The following is an 18,142-nucleotide window of genomic DNA, read 5'->3' as shown; positions in this document are numbered from 1 at the left end:
ATTGACTGTACAAAAGAAATGGATGGAGCAAATATGACGTCATCTGTAGAAAATAACTTACTTCTGGTTCCAACGAAATGAAGTGAATTTTGTGGCCATTTTTCCATGTTGCCATGTTGGAACCAGACGACGTGAGTAAATAGTGATTGGTCCGAGTCATTGTTTCTATGGCAACCACTCTTGCCAATTAGAAGTGAGCGTGTTGAAAGGCAACACTCCTTTCTCTTGAAAGCAGCTACACAAAATCTATCAAACATTACTGTTACTCAATCCAGATGCTTTATACAGTCAGTGACCACCACAAATCCTTTATGCATCGATTTGTGGTCCATGTATCTAGATACACATCGAATCATGATTTTCCCAGAGAAAATGAGTGGATAAACCAGTTCTACTCCAGAAAATAAATAACACACAGAATGATTCTCCTAATGGGTGAAAAACGTTTTACAGATTGTAGACTCCAGGTGTTTCTCATCCAGTTGCAACCAACAAATAACAAAGACATCACTTTTTATCGTCTGGCCCCTTGACTGTCTCTGTCTAACCTACCTGGTATGACGCTTTTCCAGCACTTCGGCTTCATATTCACATGTGACAGAGAAAATGTCTTCAGTCCACTCTTCTGTAATCAGTTCAGCATCTGTTAGGGATCTGATACCCCTCCTGACACAATGACAGTATGATCCAACCAGTAATAGAAGTACAATGACTGGCTGTCACTGCCAGACTCCCTGGTTCTGTGCTAACATCCTCTGAGCTTCCTGACATGTTCTCACAGCCTCACCACAGCTGCATTTAGTCAGGGCAGATTATTCAGAAATGTACTCGTCTCGTGTGATTTAACCTCATTCTCTCTCTTTTTTTTTTAATAAAAAAAATGTTTTTTTGAGTCAACATTTTTCATTTCCTGACATACCCCCGAGGGCTAAATACCAGCGTTCCCATTTCACACCTGCAAGAGCAGATCGTTTCCGGCACTCGGCGTCAGCCATCAACAGCTCCATTTCTGTTGTTCCGCCTCAATTTCTGGTTTCATTACCTGCTCATGATGTGGTCAGGTCACTTAAGACACATCTCAAAAGCTTTCTTGCTTTCTGCTCATGCTGTTTCTCTATTACGAACCGCTCTCCTGCTTGCCCATCAAACCGGTTCATGTCAGAACCCTAACCTGTCCCTGATCATGTGATCATATCCCCGCCTCCTCTGTTCTTCAGGATGGGAGCACTCACATCATGGAAGACTTAAAGTCTTTGATACATTTTTGGCCGAACTTTTTGGCCCTTCACTGTTTTCTGCTGTCAGTGAATCAAGTCTGTTTTTTCTATAAACTGGAAGGAACAAATAACAAAGACGTGAAGCTGGAGTAACCTCGTGGACCAACAGGAGGTCAGGAAAAGCCATCAGGAGCATTTCCAGCAAAGCAAAACATCAAGGCACAGAAAGGCCAGCAGGAAGTAGCCTGTCACAACACACCGAAACTCTTTCCTGTTTTGACTCGTATCAGCGCCGTTTACAAAACCTGGATCAGCGTCTCACCAGGTGGTTGTAATTTCTTTACTCCAGTGCACACGGCTTTGGTGCTGCGCCGCCAAATTACCCGTTCAGCTGCTGCCGTTTTTATTACCGCCTAGAACAGCAATTTCTGAGTCCAACTAACTCAATTCTGACTGCTGCTGGCCTCTGTGACAGCAGTCTGGAGATGATCCTAATCGAACAGTAGAAAGATGTAAGAAAAAGGACATTTAAAACAGGCAGAGAGCCGATCCAACGAGTGGAATGGGAACAGAAGAAGGTGAAACAAATGTGTATGATTTTAATAATTTTGCATTACATTTGTTTGTACAAAAATAACTGCTTGAAAGCGACACGTTTGTCAATTTATTTTAATTGTGCAGAATGTTAGTCTGGATGCATTTGAAGTTTACACCCACTCCGGGTTTTTGATTAAAAAAAATACAGACTACTTTATGGAAACAAGACAAACTATTAAATTTCACACAAAATGGAAATAGTAAACAAATCAAATAAAATATTTTGTTTTATTTGATTTGAAAACTGCAATAGAAATATGAGAACTTGTCTTCTTATTAAGACCAAATTTAAGTTATTGTTATTAATAAATGGTATCTGTGGAGTACAAACTTAAATAGTACAGCAAGAAATACAGACAATATTCTATCATACAATTTCAGAAACTATATTCAAGAAAAAAGTTGGTTTGGGTGTTAACATGGATATTAATATTATAGACAGATTTTGTATTCAAGTAAATTCTTATGTAATTATAAAGTAAATAAAATAGTAGATTTTTGTGTATTTAATCATTTTTTAATGTTATTTCAGCAAAAAAAAAAAAAAAGAACACACACACAAAAGTCAGAAATCTAGTGAGACTAATTGAGTTGGACATGTTAGAGACTAAAAAAAGGAGTGAAAGGACAAAAGCAGAGTCCAAAGAGTTACTTAAAGTGCCATTGATTCTTGGTAACGCGCGCACAGAGCAGCAATCAGCCCGTCCGTAGTGTTTCTAGATAATCATCTGTTTAGATTAGGAAGACAGCTGCCTGGTTTACAAGCTATCTCTAATGGCTTCTGGTCCTCTGAGGCTCAGAAGCTAAAAATAGTCAGCTTTTACGGAAAAAAGAGGAAGTCCTAACATACAGCCAAGAACGAGATTAAAGGAGAGCGGTAAAAACAGCAACGAGGGAGGAAAAAAAGGGAAAGAAAGGGTAGCTTTTCATGTCAAAACTGCAGCGGGGAAAAAAATTCAAAGAGACAAAAAAAAAAGAAAAAATGTGTTTGTGTGTTTGGGTCACAGGAGGGTCAAAGAGGCTGATGGGAGGAAGCCAGACAACCCCCCCTATATAAGATGTCCTACTGTGTCTCTGACCGTGCCTTCCTGGAGCTCAGCGCAGGTCAAAGCGGACATCGATCCGCCCAATAATCCTCTCACACACTGTTTAACGTTAGCCAGCATAACATTAATTATCATTTTCCAAATGGAAACATATCTAGAAAGAGAAAATTATGTATTTCATCGTAAGGGTTCATTGGGGTGTCAAATGACAAATCAAAAACAAGCAGCAATGAGTACTAGCTAGCTAAAGCTAGCAGTTGCTAGCTGAGATTAGCATCGGGAAAGGGGACCCTGGTAAGTTTGCCCCTTGCTATAGTTGTTTTTTCTAAATAAAGTTGAGCTATTTTACATCAAATAAATAGGGACTGCTTAATTAGAAAGCCACCTATTGGTTACATGGGGAATTGCACATTCATTTTTGAATGGGTTTCCAACAGGAAGTTGTGGGATTGTCCTTTGGCATGAACCAGCAATTTACAAACATTAAATTTAAATATTTATGACTACTATTTAGTAAATATTTCATGTCAACATAAGACAAACTCTAAATGAAGCCAGAATTTATCCTCGATAGATCCACGAAAGGATGCAGATTAGACAAATATCTTATTGAAACTTATTTTAGAGTGTAATACTTATCTTTCCTTTCCATTCTTTTTTAATTTATTTTTATGATTTCTGCAGAACAGGGGACCAAAAAAGGTTTATTTAAAAGCAAAATAAAAATGTCTGATTCAAAGGAGAAAATACATGACAAAGAAGGACAAAGACTGCTTGTTGAAGTAGAATAAGTTCTTCTAAACTCTGGTGCACAGTATATATAAACCATTATCTTAACACCCTGCTTAAAAGAACACAGACTCCTACACGGTCTGTTGGTGAGGAAGTGTTCCCGGCATGGCAGAGGGATTATGCTGGATATGTGGAGCAGATTGTGCTGAACGCTGGTGATCCTCAAACTCCAGGGGTTTGGCTTTAACAGCTGGCTGCTTTTTCATTCTCTCTGTGTGGAACCCTTTTCAGAGAGAAACTGTCTTTTCTGTGAAATATTCCAAGAATTTTTGCTGCTTCTCAAGTAGTTCAGCCACATGGAAAATTGTTTGGGTTAAACTGTCAGTACGAAGTCAAGGAATGTAATTTCGGTGACAATTCGACATAAAGGTGGTGCTGTTCTGCCGTTTTCTCACAGTAACACATGAGTGAAAAGGAGCATGATGAAGACCAAGTCTTATTATTCATGCCCCTTAAATAAAACACTACACAACTTTAATGTCAGGCTCACAACAAATCAGAAACATTTACAAATTCCTCTCTTGATCCTGAAACAACAGAAAAAAAATTCAAGCATTTCTTTTATTGTTGTTGTTGATTTCGATCCAAACAGCTGGCAAAAGTGCAAAGTCATGCATGGCAGCAGCCCAAGCCTCTTTTTCTGTCTCAACCTTTCTCCACATAAAACTAAGCTTTGTCCTAAAAAGTAACAAACAGCCAGGAAGGAACAAGAGGCGGGAGACTGGTTCCATCCAGCGTGCATGCATGCCTGTGTCTGAGTCCTGCTGCTGATCCAGTAACAACACGCCGTCGCAGGAAACAGGGTTTTCACGGATGGAATATTGAAACACAGCAGAGGAGGGTTTCCTCTCTCTAAACACAGGCCAGTTATATAGCTATCTGGAGGGAACATTACACAGTAACATACTTAAAAAGTTCTGAATTAGGTTTTAATTTGTCTCAATTTGTTGTTTTTATCCTTGAATTCTACTATTTTCATACTTTGGCTTTCCTGTAAAACACCCTTCTATTAACCTTTATTCTTTGTCTTGAATGCAAATATTATTAAATTAATTTAGAATTTATCTGATAACAAACTTCAGATGTCAAAAATGTCTCACACTGAAAATACTGATTAGATCAATTTTTGAGTGAGATCTCCACTGATCCTTCATAAAATACTATTTAAACCTGGAGAATCATCTGGGTCAAATTGGGTCTCTGTATTTTCTTCATTCTATTATTAAAGACTTTTGCTTTAAATGTGTCTATTTTTAATGTTTTTAGGCGTCTGTTGATTGCTGTTACCCAAAAATAAATAAATTGTTAAATTTACTTTAAAAGCCTAAAAGAAAACTGTTCTTGGGTTCTCCAGGGTTGATGTAAAAAACGTAATAAATTAAATATTTATTATGTGATTTTTACAATTAACCCATAAAAACCCATAAAAACTAATTTTCCTTAAAAATAAAGTTATGTAGAATGCACCACAAACCAAGTGGATCACATGACCCATTTCTGATATTTTTCTGTTACACTGATGTCACTGGGTCAACTACAAAATTAAAACTATGTTTTTTACAAGTATATTTTTTCTAAGGGATCCTAACAATACAGTTTATGCACTTTTATGCATTATGCACTTTTTTGTTATTTTTATTTATTCATATTTATGTAAATATATGTTTTGTGTTTTGTATTTTGAACCTTGTCGATAAAGTTATTCTCTGGCCTGTCTTTGGTTGTTTTTATTTTTTTGGGTATCCCATATGCAACAGAAAAAAAAATCCCAATGACAAATAACGAAAATTGATATTAAATATTTTTGCAAAAATAATTTGTATCGTGTTGAATCTTAACAATGTGGTATCGTCGTCACTAACAGCAACCTTGGATTCCAAGAAAAGTGTCAAACAAATAAAATTAAATATTATCACAACTGATCACAACTTTTTTAAGAGCTTTACATTAGCATTAAGAGTAATTATCATCTATTTGACCATTTAAATCACTTTACTTTGATCATTTGTTTGAAGTCACACTGTAGTGATCTACACCAGGGTTCACTTGCAAGTCAACCTAAATGCTTGTTTTCAGGCAGCTTGTTTGATTCGGTTTGAGTGTTTGAGTGAATTTTTACACACTAGAAATAACCTGCATGTGGAATGTTAGAAAAAAAAACATGTAAATTTCTCTCTGGATTGAGCGGTCACTTTTTCTGTCAACCAATCAGATTAAGCAAAGTGAAAGGATGAACATTTCCTCAAAAAAGTACCCTTCCGATAAATGACACATCTATGATTGCTGGTTTAATGATCATCTTTGATCCCAGCTACTTTCCTTTATTTGCATGCATCTATATTTATTTCTAATAAAAGTTAATAAAATATATTTAAAAAAAAAATAGATTTTTAAACACTTAAATCAGAATTAACCAATTGAGAAACGAAAGTATGCAGTCAGTTGAGTGGAAGGGACACCCCGGCGTCTTTTGTCCGGATGTTCATTCCTGCACCTGTGCGTCTGATGAATCGATTTTTAATAGAATTTCTAATGGGGGGGTTCTCCTCTGCTCTCCTGCCATCTGTCACAGACAGACGGAGAGCATGTGATGGAGACGCACTCGGTGAGCTGGGGCTTTCCCTTCGCCTCCTCCATTAACAATTAGAGTGCAGTGGAGCTTCCAGGTAAAAGGACGTTACAATCATGGCTGGAAATGAACAGTCTTCTCATCGTTTCATAGTCACCATGAGTTTTTGCTTTTGCAAGCATGCATGTGAGTGCAACCTGTAACAATTTACATATAAATAGAGACATTTTCCTGTGTAACGTCAGATAACTGGTGATACATTAAATATTGCGCTGAAACTAAACTCATAGTGTCTTTTCGGAGTCCTGCGGACTCCTGTGATTTATGTAAAGGTCGTCCTCCCCCCTACCCACACACACAGGTAACGTCCCACGCTCGGAGGAGCACAATTAGGGTTTCAGAGGCTCCTTTTAGACGGAGCATGTGCTTTCTGCCCCTTTTTTGTGATATTTTTAAGCATCCGTGACATACCGTCCAAGGTCGCCGGCTGCGTGTCGACAGTCCTGACCTTGTGACGGCATGCACACATAAAACTCATCCACACATTTCTTAGTGCTTTAAAGCATGCCGTCTAAAATATTACAAATCTATATATAAAAAAAAGCAGTAAAAAATGCAGGATTTATTTTTAGCACAGAAACTCACACTCCACTGCTTTCTATGCCTGACTGTTTTAGTAGGTCACAATAAGAAGCTATTGAAGTCTGAGTGGATGAAGAAGAGAGAGAATAGCACAAATGCAAAAATCATTCATTTCCTTATTGTTTTTCACATAATTAAATAAACAATAAAACGGGAATAACTACTACTTTCTTTGATCATAAGAAAAAAACAAGAAATTTTTGTTCTTTTTGCTTTTCATATTAGTCCAAATTGAATAAATAAATGGATAATCCCACCTAACAATGTCCACTCTCCAAACTGAGCACATTTTTGAGATATGTAGACAGATTTCACCAGCATGGAAGATAAGCTGCCAAGGCTGCTCGCTGTTATTCTGAGCTCAGGTTAAAACATTCTTTGTTCCTTAAAGCAAAAACATTAATGGATGGTTTCAAAAACACATTTTTTGCGACTTGACCACCAAAAATGTATCCCTAAAATTGACATTAATTCTTGCCAAAAATATTTTTTAATGTAAAAAAAATTTTTAATCCAGTTTTTAATCGCAAAGATAAAGAAATACACTTTTGATCAAAGATACAACAAACAGCTAACTAGCGTGATCTGACTGTAAAAATGTACACATGTTCCTTTGAAACGTCAACAACAACAAATTTGTGAGGACAACGCTGAGCAGGAAATAGTTTTAGAGATGCTTAAAGGACATAAATTCTCTACTACAGGAATCACTAACACAACAACCAGGTTCCACGTGAAAAATATAGCTGCAGTCAGTCAGTTAGTGCAGAACTAGCAACATTATTGTTTTGACTAAAATCAAACACATTCTGGCAAAGACTCCTGGAAAATATCAATATCAAAAACGACATCTGTGAGAGCGCAGGTGAACGATAAGACAGAGGAGGAAGTGGTGTGTGTCCACTAAACAGAGGCAGGGACTTCACAGGCAAAAAAATACAAGTTAAAAATCTAAATAAAAAAGGGGCGAATTGTCTTGTCTAGTGCTGCAACATATGAAATATGAGACCTTCAGGACTTCACGACTGTGGTGTTGCATGTCAGGGTAATCCAGCGTTCACACCGGACGCGATTCATGCAGCAGGGGCTTCAAGTTCCAATGTTCAGTCAGTGTAAAGACGCAATCTGAGGTCTTGCGGCGTGATTTGGGTGTTACTGTGGCACATCAACCAATCACGGACTTAGCTTTGGGCATGTGATCTTTTCAGTGACTCTGTCAAAAAAAACCCCAAAAAAATCAATATGGCCGCCCGATGCGAGGATTTCCGTCCTGAACTTCCATCCATTTTTTTAACACGATGGGGCGCAAGGTTTCCCAGCTTCACGAGCTTATGATGTTTCTCTTATTAAGACAATAATAAAAAGAACCTCCAGTTTAATTTGTATTTTTCTCTCTCTGGACAGATGGCAGTAATGTTTAAATGGTCATCAGGAGTGAAGTATACCGCACCAAGAGAAACTCTGAATGATCTAATGAACCCAGACATGTGATATGTAAGTGCCTGTAGGAAGCCTGTAAGATGTCCACACAAACTACACTTCATCTAATTTACTCGTTTCTAACGATCAGCACCAACAGATTCCTTTTATAGTCCGCAGAATTAATGTAAAGTGTGTACAACACGCCTGCATCTACCCTACTTCCCCCTACTTACCCTTACGTGTTGTATAAGTGTTCTCTATGACCTATCGCCTACAGCATGCCCATAGAAAAAATCTGCATGAACATTTTTGTCCTATAAGAGTTCATGGAACGGTCTACAACCTTGATATTTTGTGCAGTGGCCCATAGCCATTTATTACCCAAAGACACCCTGGATCTACCCTTAAGGGCAATCGTGACTAAGACTTCCCATGAAGCACAAGAATAAACGATGTGTACGATGTCAAATCTAAACCAAATGTGAGACTGAATAAAGCCTTTAAAGTGTGTTTTTATTTCAATTATTTGTGTCAGATGATTCAAACAAAGCTTTATTAGTTAATTAACCGTCTGCAGGTTGTATGATTATGACAAACTAAAAGGATGAAACACAAAAAAAACAACAAAACAGCAGAAATGTCTGAGAAGGAGACATCCAGACTAGGAGGGAGAGAGGAGGGCAGCACGACTCGTGACTAAATAAAACACAGGAGAATAATCGCTCTCAGCTCCACTTGGAGCTCTCACACAAGATCAAAGGAGGAGAAGTCTAGAGAAGACATGAGAAAGAGCGAGAAGGGTGAACAAAAACCAAAAAAATAAAAAATAAAGGACAGGATTCAGGCACATTGATTTCAGGAACTGGAAGAAGATAAGAAGGTGTTTTGTGCTCTTACTGACACAGCTATTGGAAATCAATGTCCGCCTTTAAATGAATCAGCAGCAGCAGATGAGTTACCAGTTCCAATCAATGGATTTTAGATCAGAGATACATGTGAGAACAGATGAGTAACGGCACTAATTTTCTATCACTTTTTTCTATTCTTGTTTGTAAATTTTAGTGGAAATTTTCATCAAATCCAGAAACACATTTAGAAATATACAAGCAAACTAACAAACAGGGACAAATACCTATTATATTTTATCAATCAAGAAAACTAAAAGCAAACAAGCTCTTATTTTGAAGGATACTTCAATAACAACTCATGTTGGCACAATCAAGAAGTTAATCCTAATCCCTGTGATCGTGGACTACACATGGATCCTCAGTCTTCAGTTAGATCCCTCGTCTTCCTCACATCTAAAAAGCGTTCCTAGTGGTCTTTTAATTATGATTACGCTTTTGTTTTGGCCAAAATTTAAAAATCTGTCTTTTTTCAGGACATATTCTGCAGTAGTTCTTTAGAAGTTCGCCTCTGTGTTGTGGGTGGGACTGTTGGTGCAGAGCAACCCCGCCCCCTTTTCTTTCCACTTTACATTTACAGCATTTCCCACTAGTAGCGTATTTTTACACTGCAAACACTCTTTTTCAAATGGCATTTTTTCATCTGCTCCTGATTCCCAATGATTTGAATAAATAAACACTCAGAAGTGCAAATTTTCTTAATATATCATTAGAAAATACAATTTTCATCAGAGCTAGTCTTTCAGGTCAACGCCTAAGTAGAAAAATCCATTTTTGGATTCATGTATTATTTGTTTATAGTGTCTTTTCATGCTTTTAGCCAACATATGAGATCAGTTTCAACATGATGAAATCATCAATAGTTGGGATTTGTTGAATTAGCACGAGTCCAGATGCTGAGAACTAAACACAAAACAGATGTATTTGATATTTCCTGGTTCAAACGAGAGCCTCTCGAGCTGCAGTCAGCGAGTGAATCTGACTGTCGGAGGGCGTAATGGGGCTAATTTCTGCTTAGAGTGAAATCCTCAGGACAAAACACGCAGCCTGCTCGTGTTTGGGCGGCTCAGATGACCCAATCCCTGAACATTAGTTTGGCTGGACAGAGAGGGGAGCGGATGACATCACTGGCATTTGCTGTTAGAGTGGATCTGGACAAACATTAGCAAGTCCAACATTTAATCACCCAACAAATCTCACAGATGGTATTACCAAGAATTCTTATTTTAAGAAAGAGACTTGAGTCACTAAGACATATTTTCATATTGAAAAACTTACTTGCAAGATAGAAAATAATACACTTTTTCGTGCAAAAAGATCTTTAAACTTCTGTTTTTGCAGTGAAGAGACTATTAAGACTGAACTGTGTCTAATCACATTAATAACAGGCGAGAGAGACAGGAAAAAAAGATTCTTGGTCTCCAACACATTTTGGACCTGGCTACACCTGTTTTTCAGGTCAATCTGAGCAACAAACCCCTGACGTAAGCGTTGGCGGCGTTATCTTTTTCGCTCATTAGCTCATAAAGTCAGTGCCTCAGAAAACCAGAATCACTCTTGAAAAGAAACACACCTGATATCCATTCTTGTTGCTTCAAAATTTTTTGATTGACTAATTTTGTTGCCAAGCGATAGGGCTGTGGCCTACCAACAATCTCACTCCTGATTGATGAGGGAGGTTGCCAAATAAATATCGATTCAGATCGACACCAACCAATCACTGCTTTTTGATGTCGTCTGGTTCCAACATGGCGACGTCCATATTGAAAAATATGGCGACTGAATTGACTATGGCTATGTCTGAATCCCTCCCCACTCCCTAACTACTAATAAAGGCTATGTAGTGCAGAACTATCTAATGTCCTGGAAAGCAATTCGAACACCATGATCACTACTTTTTTTTTTTAAACGGAAAGTAAAACATAATTTAAAAAAAAAAAATCTAATTAATACAATCATTTTACGTCTGTTCATGAATCCACTGTGCTCTGATGATGAAAATGTTGATGGTTTATTAAAGAAATTACATTTTAGAACACAAAAATTGTTCAAAACCAATTCATGTGGTCTATATTTGTCAGTGTTGTGAGCATCAATTCACCTGGTTTATCTCAAAGATTTCTGGGAAATTTCTAGGTGTACTCAATTTTGGAATTGTACACTATGGAAAAATTCCTTCCCTACTCGCTACGGAGTGCAGTATATAGTGCATTGGCTGTTTTGTAGTGCTGTCTGAAGCTACAATTCCAAAGTCAGGTGCTCTAGAAATTTCCCAGAAGTCTTTGCGAAAACCTGTTTTCTGGTTCCAACATGGCGACGTCCACATCGCAAAAAAAGGTGACTGAATCAGAAACAGGATGTAAGCTATTTTCCATAGGTGATGTCATGCTGTCAATGGTCTTAATAAAGTTTGTTTTAAAAAATTGGTTGCAATCAAACTACAATAAAACTTTATTTAAATATGAGATTTTGACAAACACTAGTATCTTCTCCATGGAGGACACCAGAGCTGTCATAGAAGAATCAGAGCAGCACAGAGATGAACATGAGAGCAAACTGATGTGTCATGCTGCCCCCCCACCCCCTCTCCCCCTTGAGTCAGCCTCTCCCATCACAATAAAAGCCTGGACAACCTTCACTTTTACCAGCAAACATCAGGGCGTCCTGCTGTGTCACTCCAGATAAAAGATTGTTTAATTGCAATCAGGCATGTTTTCCTGCAGCTTCTTATCTTCTTTGTTTACTAGATTGACCATAACACTGTTGACTTGATCCAAGCCCTGATTCCTGACACTTCCTGTTCACTTTCTTGTACTATGAATCTGCTTTTCCACGCCTTAAGTGGAGCAGATTTCACTTTCAGTGAGGGGAAAATAATGAAAAAAGATAATAAAGAACTCTGAAAAGTCCCATCGGAACCAGAAAGAGCTTTGGAGGGTTTACCGTTGCAGAACTGCAGCAGCGATGAAGTGTCATACAGGCTGCTGTAGCTGGAAAAGCCGTCCTCCATTCTCCTCTCTTCTCCGTCACTTCAGCCTTCACTTCGAGGTGCTCCCTCCATTCACCCCGCGCGGCTCAGACTCCCTGGCTGAGTCACCATGGTAACCCATTAAACTCCGATTGTGTCGCGTGAACTTCGGCCGCTCTTATTTTTACTTCTCGGAACGAAATACGAAAAAAATGTTTTTAAAAAGTGAATTCCGATTGATAAATGGAGGAGGATGATAGGTGCGCCTCCTCCGACTCCTCTTTCGCTCCTGTCGTTGTGGACAGACAGCTGTTAAATCTCACTGATCTCCAGCCGGGGAAGAAAAAAAACAGCTTTAAGAGGGCTCGAGCTGACAGCGCGCGCGCGGGGGCGCGTGTGTGTATGCGTTTGGTTTGGAGAGCTGCGGGACAGCCCAGCTTCCTCTGTCACTGTGTGGACGAGTCAGAGCGCCTGAGGGGCGGGGCCCGGAGGGGACACGCCTCCTCTGCTAGGGTGGATGAGTGGGAGGAGCCGATGGAAAAAACATCAGAGCTGTCCAATATAAAGTAATAAAAATCGATAAAAATTAACTCTGATTAGATGATGTAAAAAATGTAATAAAAATAAATAAATAAAAGGAAATAAAAATATTTTCTATGACAGAGTATAAGGGTCAAAAACGCAAATACATGGGAATAAAGTGGTCAGATTATAAAGAAAAAACTATTTAATTTAAGAAATTTTAAATTGAGAAATTATTAGAAAAAACAAAAAGTACAATTGTATAATTAGAAGAGAAAAATGTTGCAAAAATAAAGTAGAACAATTTGGGGGAAAAAAGTAAAAAAAAAACGTACAAGAATTAAGTTTTAATAAGATATTATTTTTTTAAATAAATAAATATATAAAGTTACACAATTGTGACAAAAAACATCAAAATTTCACAAATATAAAATTATACAATTGTGACCCAAAAAAAACTAATGTGATTTGGTTCCAATAAAAGAAAGAAAACATTTTATAAGAATAAAGTTGTAAATTAAAAGAAAAAGGTTTAGAAATATATAAAGTTGCAAAATTTGAGAATAAAGTAAAGTTTTTGGGGAAAAAGTCCAAATATTTTGAGAATATAGTTGTAAAATTCGAAGAAAAGTAGTCAATATTCTATTAATTCACTATCCATTCTATCTGCTGAATCCTTTTTGGGGTTACGGGTAAGTTGGCTATAAAGTTGTACAATTATTAGAAAAGAGGCAACATTTTAAGAAATAAAAGGCAAAAAAATGCTTGTGTTGCAGATGTTTCAGAGAAATCAGATCACATTGCTCAAGAATGTTACTATATCTGGTTTACCTTCTTTGTGAATGCGCATTTATTTTCATTTACATATTTGATTTTAACATAAAGAACAACATTCTACTTATGAAATAACATCTTTATTTTCATAAAATTAAAGATGTTATCCCTTTTTTTCCTTTTCTATGTTTCTGTTTTTCCCTTTATAGTTCCCCTAATAGTCTGTCATGTTTTTGAGATGAAAAAACAAAAAAACAGAATCAAAAAAATATTGTATTTTAAAGATGTGTAGAATAAATTAAAGAAGCAGACACTAAATATTTGTCACTTTTAACAGAAGTTAGCCAATTACATGTGATATGTCTAATGTTACATTATTTTCGTTTCCTTTATTGACGATATGAAGAAAGGTAACTCTTATTTTGAAGGTAGTTAAAGTCTTTTTGTTGCATTTGTCTTTGCGATTTTAGAATGTTGTAAGTTTGTTGGTTGTGCAAAGATAAATTATACTGGTAATCCAATATATGAAGTTCAACTCATTAAATTAATCATCCATTCATTCATTAATCCGCTCATTTGTTCATTCCTTCATTCATTCGTTAATTTGTTTTCTTTCATTCCAAGGAGCAGGGATATTAAGGGCGACCTCTCACACTTACAGTAACTGGAAATATACATTGTTTTTTTAAAAAAAAAAACCAACAACAGATAGTTTCACAAACCAGTAAAGGTATGAAGGTGAAATTAAAGACGCACAAATTCATCAAAAAATTAAGACAAAAAAATAAATAAGCACACAAAACAATAACTGTCTGTTGTAATACTACAGATAAATAAAAAAGATTGTACAAAAAATACATTTCTGTAAAATGTTTGCCACAACAATCCTTTCTGCGAAACACGTTGGAGGCTCTATCATGATATGGGATCGCCCTTATAAAAATGATTTTAATATGAAAATTCAAAAATTTTGCAAAACAACCATAATAAATAAAACAAATTGCCCACAGATTTGGTCATGAAGTCAAGCACGAGTCCTTCAGAATACTATTTTTCTCTATTTCACAGGCTCATCCGTGCGGGTTCTAAAACGATGTGGGGACACACTTCAACAAGCTTATGCCACATTTCTCCTAAAGCCGCCACCAAGCCTGCGAGCCAAGCGCTGCCGTGGGATCTCGGCTGTGCATGAACGCCATTATTACTCTGTCTGCTGGCTTTATCTGGCCCGCTGCAGACTTCACAGAAACCAAAGGATCCCTAAAACAAGGACAGGAGGGGGGGCAGAGGAAGAGAAATAAAGGAAAAAAAGGGGGATTGGAGGGAAGACAGAGAGAATTGGGAAAGAGGGGGAGGGGAGAAACCGATGAAGGGTGCAGGGTAGAAAATAACCAAATTAAAAAGTGAACAGGAGTTTGGGGAGAGGGAATCAAAGGTTGAAGTGGGGGAAGCCTTAAAAATGGGGGTGGATTTGGCTCTAACTGGGGGTTTTGTACAGGCACACAAGGAGGGATTCCTCTGCATTATTTATAATTCAAGCTTGAAGGAGAAGAAAATAATAAGCCTGAAGAAGACAGAGTCTATGGCCCACATTCATGGAAACGTCTGATATCACACGACGGAACTGACAAAAACACACAAAAAAACAAAAAAACAAAGATGTAATGAAAACAGAGGATCATAAAGCTGTCTGCTTTTGCAGCGGATGTTGTGTTTTCAGACAGGATGCTCCCTGCATGCAGGCATCTGTATCTGCCACCCAATCTCATCAGCATTTAAAGACTCACTCCGCTAAAAAAATGTTTTAACATGTTTTTGTGGCAATTTTTTCCACGATGAAGGACATTTATAAAGAAAATTAAACCATTTCTACTCAGCCTTGCGCAAGTCATTTTTGACCCTCATCTTGAATTAGCTATAAAGAAATACTTAAAATGACACTACAGCTATATATTATTTTTCTACTGTAAAATCATCCCTGGTGGTCTTTTTATTATCATTTTGTGGTTTTTAGCCAAAATCAACCATCAACTCCCTTGTTTACTGTCTATCCTGCTAGCTTACGCCACCTGTGTTCCTCAAGCTAACATTAGCGTAGGAGAACAGCTAGCAATGTCGGAGCTATCCAGTCGTACAGTTTAGAGCCAGATGGCAGCTCAGGCGAGGAAAATGAAGACGTTCATGGATCTATTTGAGTGGAAGTGGATGGTTCAGAATTTTAACTTTTTCAAGCTGTGTTTTTTTTTCCTGATCTAACACGGTTTGACTAAAGAAATACTCAGAAACACAGTTTTAATCTTAAATTATTTCAAACATGTCCTCCATCATAAGAAAAATGCTACAAGAACATGTTATAAACACTATTTAATTTAAGCTATTACTTATTCAAATATTTTCCATATCTTGTTGGGCTTCCTTATCATTTTTTTCTGAAATTATGCTTAAAATTTGAGTTTTTACTCATTTCTTTATTTTAAATTTCTATTTTTAGAACTAGGTCAAAACGAACCCAACAACACAAACACTATAATAATATATATATATATTTGGAAATTTGTTGGACAAAATAAAAAAGCTGTTAAGTGATAAACATTTTCAGTTTTTTGACAATAGATCCGTGTACGTCTTTGTCTTCTGAGCTTACATCTAACACAAAACTTTATTGCTCGCCATTTTTCTTGCACCAGGAGAGGGTGTAAACAGAGAGCTCTCAAGAATGGGAATGGGGGGTTGTTCCGTGCCAATGGCTCACAACTGTGAGGTGAATTTCTGATGAACTACTCTGCAGAAACTCAAGAAAACGCCACAGGGTTTTTGATTTTGCCTAAAAACTGCGTAATCATAATTGAAAGACCACTAGGAAACATTTTAAATATGATAAAAGATGATCAGAGAGGGATTTTAAGAGGCTGATACTGTTAGTTTTTGAATTTATAGTTCATAATCTGCTAATTTTCTCAAACTGTTCTGTAGCTGAATAACATTTGTATTTATGTTATATTACTGCAAAAATCCTACATTTTTTCAAGGCATGGAGATAAATCAGATTTTCCTGCTCTGCCTTGCCCAAAAGCACAAGCAAAACAAGTCATATAAACATCCTTTGTCTATTGTTTGAAAGGCTGTGAGTCACGGTGGTGTTTGGTCTGTTCAGATTATTGTAAATCTCACTGTGGGGCTGATTTAGGATGTAGATTAGGGTCTTTTTCTGGGTCTCCCTCTGTCCTTTTGGCCTTGATGCACAAAAAAAAAAAGAAAAAAGTGGGGTACATCCCCATCAAAATCCCCCAGACTTCCATGCACCACGCTGCCACCCACTTACACGGAGCATTAAACCCCTGCCTGCAGCCCAGTGGGAGGTGGTTTGGAGTATCACACTGAGACCAAAAGAGCTTTTATACAGAGAAAACCTAAAGGAGCAGCCGTCTAACCACATTAAATAAGAAGAGGCTCTGTGTTAAAATACTGGAACCTGTCCTGGTTTCACTGTGGCCTTCTCTGCTGACTCCACCCATGCAGCATCCACTCTCTAGTGGCCTTTGAAGGTCATCTTCAGCATCAGCAGGACTCTTTTTATTTTTTCAAACTCAGAAACTGCTGACATTTCTTTTATCAGCAGATGATCAGTCAGTCTGTCAGTGGGCCAGGATTATGCATGATCAAATCCAGAGCTGGTGAGGAAAGAGGGTCAATCCTCTGCTGCATCCAACCGCCATCTGTGTGGCGGTTAGACGGCTCGAAACCCCCCAAAATAATCCAGTGTGAACCCTCAATGATAAATGGAACAAAAATACAACAGAACAGGAAGAGAAGTCCAAAAAATGTGAGGTTTTTGATACAAAACTTTTGTCATTTTGGTCTTTTGCACTACAAATAGATTTAGGAGGAAAGTTGCCAACTTCAAATTTAACCTATTTGATTAAATTGGATTAAAACAAAAACATTTTAAACCTGATTTGGGTACAGAAAACATCTAATATCCTATAATTTAACGTTATTTTGTTTTCCAGTTGTGTATTCTCTCATGAAATCCAATTTAATTTATATATGGTATGACATGAAAAATCTGGGAAATCTGTAAACTTCATTAATCATTACTACAAACTAAATGTTAAAGAATAAAGTAAATTAGACACATATTAACATTATAGTCAGTAAAGTTGACTAAATTAGTTAATTCTTTAGCTAAATTGCTTTGTTTACATTTCAATGGTTTAAAAATCTTTATTTGTTGCCATTTCTGATTAAAGAATGAAGATCTATTTACAGGATACATCCATTTTAGGATTGCCCTTTTGGAACAACACGATGTTGCTGGAGCCTATCCCAAAGACTGTTGGGTGAAGGCGGAGTTTACTGATGAGTTTATAGACTGTCAGTCTGTTGCAGGGCTATTTACGTGATATTTACAAAAAATTAAAGGCAAAATGTTGTTAAATATTTAATCATTCATGTCTAATATTATGTTTAGCTGCAGATCCAAATTTACATTAAAAAAAATGAAACATTGGATCAATCAACAAAAGTTTTGTAATGTGCTTCATTTAAAATTTTTGTTTTCATCAAATCAAAATTTTAAGGTTTACTCAACTTAAAATGTAATTTCATAAAAACGACTATTTTTAAATGTAAAAAATTACAGTGCTTTTGTTAATTGATTCATTGTTTCATTTTTTACAGTGTATAGT

The 18,142-nt window shown here is 37.0% G+C and overlaps 1 protein-coding gene across 3 annotated transcripts in view; it reads right to left on the bottom strand.

Moving 5' to 3' along the window:
* The window catches only part of eml1 (EMAP like 1), a 37,205-nt gene extending 24,249 nt beyond the window's left edge, over nucleotides 1-12,956 (bottom strand). The window contains exon 1 of one of the 3 annotated variants that reach the window (XM_024268698.2): nucleotides 12,134-12,956. In XM_024268698.2, the coding sequence (XP_024124466.1) occupies nucleotides 12,134-12,200 (67 nt within the window). In that variant the 5' untranslated portion in view covers nucleotides 12,201-12,956. The remainder of the gene's footprint in view (nucleotides 1-12,133) is intronic. The other 2 variants (XM_024268707.2, XM_024268717.2) reach the window with 2 other exon arrangements.
* Between the last annotated feature and the right edge of the window lie 5,186 nt (nucleotides 12,957-18,142).

Source organism: Oryzias melastigma, linkage group LG22 (genome assembly GCF_002922805.2).
Source record: "Oryzias melastigma strain HK-1 linkage group LG22, ASM292280v2, whole genome shotgun sequence".
NCBI lineage: Eukaryota > Metazoa > Chordata > Actinopteri > Beloniformes > Adrianichthyidae > Oryzias > Oryzias melastigma.
This window is presented reverse-complemented; position numbering and strand designations above follow the sequence as displayed.